The 6340-nt window shown below is 52.1% G+C and overlaps 1 protein-coding gene across 1 annotated transcript; it reads left to right on the top strand.

Annotated features, from left to right (window-relative positions):
* Positions 1 to 790: 790 nt before the first annotated feature.
* On the top strand, positions 791 to 5076 carry LOC311168506 (indolethylamine N-methyltransferase-like; the record flags this gene model as incomplete). Its single annotated transcript, XM_084230053.1, has 3 exons — positions 791 to 944; positions 2406 to 2613; positions 4647 to 5076. The coding sequence occupies 3 exons, from the start codon at positions 791 to 793 to the stop codon at positions 5074 to 5076; spliced, it is 792 nt and encodes a 263-aa protein (XP_084086179.1).
* Positions 5077 to 6340: the final 1264 nt, after the last annotated feature.

Raw genomic sequence — 6340 nt, 5'->3', positions numbered from 1 at the left:
CCAGAGATTGACATTGATACAACCTACTGCTGTTATTCATCTTTCTCTAGTTTTATTGTGTCTGTGTGCGTGTGTATTAAGTTCTATGCAGTTTTATCACAGATCTTTTCGTGTGTGCCAACACTTTAGAAATAACTTGTCTAAACAGAGGCTTCTCAGGGGCCCTGGCTAAGCTTACATCAGCCCAAAGCAAAAAGTAAGGGTTGATTAAGGAAATGGGAGGAATAAACAAGATTAAAAGGGGTGGAGTGGGGGAATATTTAGGCAAGTTTAGGACAAGCTGTTTTCAAGAACAAGCTCACTGACCTTGGTCAGTGAAATCTTAGCCATCTCTGAATCCTGTTTCCTGACCCTTCGGGGTCTTTCCACTCTGGTTGTTGCTTTCCCCTCCCTCCTCAAATCCCAAAGGGTAGCATCTTGACCTATTGTAGACTCTTGGTTTCTGTGTGTCTCTCTGTGACCTCTGTCCTTCTGCTTCATTCTCTCCCTCCCTGCAAAGCCCCCAGCAGCTCCTACATTCAAAACATCAATTCTCAGAACCAAGAACACCTCAGAACACATGTTGGGACCCTGTTGCATTCCCAAGTTCCTGATCATTATCAGCCAGATAAATGTCAATCAGAGAAGTTAACACCAAGCCCTGGCTGCATGTGTGGAATCTGAGCTCCTCCCCAAAGGGAGGGCCTGGCCTGAGAAGGTTATGTAACTTCTGGTAGGTAAAGCTCGGGAGACGGTGGTATCTACAACCAGACTGTGGGAGTGGGGAGACGCAGTGGGCTCCTCAGCCAGCATGGAAGGCAAGGTGTACGCAGGAGAGGACTACCAGAAAGAGTTTGACCCTAAAGACTACTTACAGACCTACTACGCCTTCGACTCAGGCACTATGGCTGAAAAAGAAATCCTGAAATTTAACCTGGAAAACCTCTTCCAAACCTTCTCTTCAGGTGAGTGGTTGGTCTCAATCTCAGGGGGAGGATGGGGCTACACCTGACAGGAATTGCTTCTGGGTGGTGGCAGGGGCCCCGTCCTCCGGGCTAAGGCTCACCAAGGATGCTGCGAAGGCAGCCCACCTGTGAATCCACGAGGGACTCTACTCGGTGACAATTGAGTGAAGTCAGAGCAACAGACCTGGAGGCCAAGTGGCAGGCTTGAGTCTAAAACAGTTGGCCTCAGTTTCTCACCTGTGAAATAGGAAAGTAATGCCCCAACTGTGAAGTTCACAAGCTCATGCTGGAAGGAGGGTGGAAGAGAAAAGAAATGAGCACATTGTCTGCATCTGACCATCTTCACCTGCTTCCCCTGCTGAAGGGGCTTTAAAGTTGGGCTTTATAGCCTTTCTAATACACACACACACACACACACACACACACACACACACAGAGAGAGAGAGAGAGAGAGAGAGATTTTTTACACAAAACTAAGAGAGCTCATAGACACCCAAAACCAAATCACAGAGCTCAGTTACAAATCCCTGCCAGGGGGCCTCAGAACTGGAAAAAGAGATTATCGCCCAGAGTCCTCAATGCTCATAAGCAGAGACTGAAGTCAGAGAAAGAAGGATGGCCAACCCAGATCAGACAGCAAGACTAAAGATCAGGTAACTCGGGGCTGCCATGCACGGTTGGGCAGGAAGTGTACTGTGCAACTCCAGGGCTTATGCAGTCACTCGATCTTGTCTAATTATGTAATTAGTGCCAAGAAAGGTATTTCAAGCAGCATCCACAGGAAAGAATCCAGAGGAAAGAAAACTTAATGCTCACAGAGGAATCTGAGGAGACTTCCTGGAGCAGAAACATTTTCAGTAGGCCTTGAAAAATGCACAGGTGAGTTTTACTAGAAGATCGATGAGGGCAAAAGCAGGAAAAAGAGGGTAGTGCTCTCACTGTTACTCTGAGGTGAAGATCCCCCCACCCCCAACTCAACACTGTACCTCCTTGCCTTTTGCTTTATGGGCTGACCCAGTGACAATCCTAACAGTTCCCGTCTCAGCCCTTATCTGAGGCTCTGCCCCACTTTGCACCAGGAATTATGTGATTTTCCCCCATGTTTAAAATCCTGAGTCAGAACATAGTTGGAAATAAATCAGTTCCTACTAAAAAGTCCATCTGAAGTCTACCCAGAAGAGCAGAGCTTATCCTAGCAGTCCCCTGGCAGCGGGAATTTAGGCAGAAGGGGGTATGATAGAGGACAAGTGCCCTCCAGCGAGCACCCCTTGTGCCCAAGGTGCATGAGCCTGCTTTTCCCCACACTGCCTAGTGACCACCCAAAGACAAGGTCGGGATCTCTGTGTCACCCTTTCCAAATGGCAAGTTCTGTGAAGCGGCCAGGCCAGGGCTCCTCTCCATTTCCTAGTGGTGCAAGGAATCGGGGTCCCCTCCAGACCTGGTCAATGTTGTCTTCTGCAGAAGGAGTCGGGGGCGACATCCTCATCGACATTGGCACAGGCCCCACCATCTACCAGCTTCTCTCAGCCTGTGGAGCCTTCCGGGAGATTTTCGCCACAGACTACACGGAGCAGAACCTCCGGGAACTGGAGAAGTGGCTGAAGAAGGAGCCCGGGGCCTATGACTGGTCCCCAGCTGTGCAATACGTGTGTGAGCTGGAGGGTGACAGGTACTAGCTCGCTACATTCCCACACTTTCTTCCTGACCCACTGGGCTAGTATCCCCCTCCTTTTGAGTTAGTCCCACCTCTAGCCTTAGAATTGTCTGTGCTCCTTACTTTGGTTGGCCTACTCACTCCTTTGTATCCCAGCAATCATACAGGACCAGCTCCAATCCCACCTCCTCCTGGAAACCTCCCCAGATTACTTTAGCCCATACCAATTTTCTGTGATCTAATGTTGGAAGGACTTCAAAGAATCCTCCACCCTTGTCCCCCTAGCACTATTGTCAAGTCCCACAGACAAGCAGCATGAACCTTTCCAAGCACCCACTCTGTCCAGGTAACAGACAGCAGATGCATCTACTGGAGCCCTGGGGGAGCAGGCAGGATCTTGTTTGATTTCACAGGGGAGGAAACAGGCTCAGACCTGGAAAGTGCCCTTTGGGCCACATAGAGCCAGGATGAAGAGTTCATGTTTCCTGCCCTAAACATGGGCCATGGCGTCTGACCCAGCCACAGGTAGGGGACCCCAAAGTGAGGCAGAATTGAGGGTTTCTGGGCACAGGGGCTTCCACAGCAGCCAGCCAGGGCTCCCTTCACTTCTGCTGCCATTTGTGCAGTGCAGCCTGAGGGTCAGTGACCCAAAGGCCCATCCCCACAAGCTCCCATGTGTGTGGGAAGGAAGAACACAACAACCAAACTGCAGACACACCGCAGGTTCGGTCCAGATAGCTTGATAAAGCACAAAGCACAATGACACAAGTCGAGCAAATGTTTTGGTTTTGCAGCATGTATGAAAGTTCAGTTTGGCTGGAGTCTATTTAGCATGCGGTCTGCTTAGTGCATCCAGTAGCCTACGCGGAGCAGCAGTGCTGTGACTGAGGAACCAACGTAACACAGACACACTCCGAGAGCACGCACTGCTAGGGAAGTGGCCCAATGAGCTTGCTCCACACAGGGCTGTGCCTGAGACCTCACCTATGTGACCTCACATGATCTGCTTTTCACAGACAGGCCCATAGACAGAGATAGACATTCACATCAAATATTTTAGAGCCAGAACATCTGCCGGATAAGGGGCTGAGTTAGGTGGCATGGGACCTTATAGTCACTGGGTCTGCTGTAACAAATGCCACCAGTCAGGGCCTTCATCCACAGACATTTATTTCACACCATCTGGTGCTGGGGAGCCAAGGTCAGGGCGCCAGCGTGGGGGGGATCTGGGAGGGCGCACCACAGGATGTGGCAGAGAAGGCTCTTCAAGGAGGGGGTCCTCGGAGCTGCTTCCTGCGTGAGGGAAGAGTAGGACCTGAAGGCTGGGGAAGAGCAGAGGGCTGAGGGCGCAGCAGGCAGAGCTGCAGTGGGCAGAGCTGATAGGGCTGGGGTCAGAGGAGCAGGCAGAAGGCGAGCAGGATGGGGTAGAACAAAGAGGAGAGTCAGGTGCCAGGGAGGCCAGAGAGGAGGCTGCTGAAAGGAGTGGAACCTGTTGGGAGTCTCCTGGCCACTAGAGAGGAAGTGACATGATGGGTCTGCATATCCCGAAGAAGGTTTAAAGGGCCGGCGCTGCAGAGAGAGGGAGAGGGCGTCATTGCTTAATGGGTGCAGAGGTCCTAAGGGGGAGAGGAAGAGGTTTCGTTGAATTAAGCAGCTGGGCTCACATCTACACAACACTGCAAATGCTGTTAATGCCACTGTATTGTATGCATAAAATGATTTAAATGGCAGATTTGGGGTTATATAAATTTTACAACTTCAAAAATGACTAATATAATATGGCAAAAATGATTGAATTGCTCAAAAGAAGGAAAAGGAGGAGGGAATAATCAAATGTCAAATACACTGTCCCCAACCAGTGGTGTAAATTTGAGCAAGTCACCCAGTCTCTCTGTGCCTCAGTTTCCTCATCTGCATCGAGGGGAATTAATATCTCCCTGGAGAGCCACTGGACAAGTTAGATCCCAGGCCGTGCCCCAGATGCACCCTAGATGGCTGTGAGGAGGAGGGGCTATTGTCATTGTCACCTCTGTGACCCTCCCCTGTAGGAGCAAGTGGCAGGAGAAGGAGGCCCAGCTCCGAAAGAAGGTCACACGGGTGCTGAAGTGTGATGTGACCAAGCCACACCCCCTGGAGCCAGCCCAGGTGCCCGCAGCCGATTGCGTGCTGACACTGCTAGCCCTGGAGAGCGCCTGTCCCACTGTGGACTCCTACCGGGCAGCCATCCGGGGCCTGGCCGGCCTGCTGAAGCCGGGCGGGCACCTGGTCACCATGGTGGCCCTGCGCTGCCAGTCATACATGGTGGGCCCCAAGAAGTTCTTCGCCCTCTACCTGGAGAAGGAGACCGTGGAGAAGGCCGTGCAGGATGCCGGCTGCCAGGTGCTGCGGTGCACCTACAGCCCCATCAGCTACTCCGAGGGCTGCTCCATCAATGATGGCGTCTGCTTTGTGGTCGCCCGCAAGGACCCTGAAGCCTGAGGCCAGCCTGGCAGTGAAGGGCCCCAAAAGGAAGCTGAGGCCTATGTTTCCAGAGTCTCACTCCACAGCTTCCTGAAATCAGGCAGAGCCTGAATGCTACCCCTTCCCTCCTATTCCTCCTAAGGTCACAGGTGAAACACAAACGCCTCCCCTGCACCCAGCCCAGGGATCCATGGGGCCCCCACACCCTTTCATGTGCATCTTACAGCAAAAATCAATAAAATGGCTCAGCTGGATAGTGTCTTGGTTTGGGTCCCCCAGAACAGACCCTGAGACAAGGATTTGGGTGCAAATAATTTGAGAGGGAACTCCAGGAAACACTAACAGGGCATGGGAGGCGAGCAGGATAAAGTGGGTGTCAACAAGCCCATGACTACTGTGGAGAACTGGGGTTCAGCTGCTCTGGGGCCTCTGAGAACAAGCAAGTCCCCCACAAATCCATCCCTCCTGAGGGCTGGGGCGTTTCTCCACTGGCAACCATGGTTATGGTTGAGGGCCCCCCTGGGGCTACAACTGGCCAACATTTTCAACCTGCCTGTATGTAGGCAGTAGGGAGAGGGCCCCAGGCAAAAACTTGCAGGTACTTACTGCAGGCATTTGGGCCAGCAGGCAGGGGACAGAGAGGAGGCTGAGAGCATCTGTAAAAGACACAAGCACCTCACTGGCTGCAATGAGAGGCCTGGCCCTCCGCGCAGCCAACTCTCCTGCTGGAGGCTCTCTCTGCTCTGGTTCTCAAGGCCAAAAGGCACCAGAAAGAACTACATGATTTCTAGCCAAACTCTGATTTCCCACTCTTTGCTGAGGAAACTGAGCCTGGGAGGGGACATGGCAATTTGCAAACTTCCCAGCAAGTTGGCTACAGAGGGCCCCCAATCTGGCTACTGCCTCATGCCCTGCGGACACCATGCAGGGTTCTCTGAACCAGGCCAGCGACATCCTACCTGCAAACCCTTGCTACCCAGGACTTGTATCTTGTCCACCCCAGGCTCCACCTTTGAACAGCTTCCAACAAAGTGTGCAAGAAAGGGCAAAGCTGGGTTGCCAGGATCCTTCACCCAGAGCAAAGGGCAGTCTCTATTCACTCTTCTGTTGATAAATCCAAGTGTTTTCCAAACTATTTCTATCGATAGTTGGGGACCTCTGAGCTTTATGTCCCAGGTCTGCAATAGGTAAGCATTTCCTCACTGAGGTGGCAATGGCTTCCCATGGCCACCAGAGGGCAGTGCAAGGCAGAAAATTGCAAAGAGGTGCAGGGAGGGCAAAT

This window comes from Talpa europaea (genome assembly GCF_964194135.1).
Source record: "Talpa europaea genome assembly, chromosome: 3".
In the NCBI taxonomy this organism is placed as follows: Eukaryota; Metazoa; Chordata; class Mammalia; order Eulipotyphla; family Talpidae; genus Talpa; species Talpa europaea.
The sequence above is the reverse complement of the archived record's forward strand: the minus strand, read 5'-3'. Positions and strand labels throughout refer to the sequence as shown.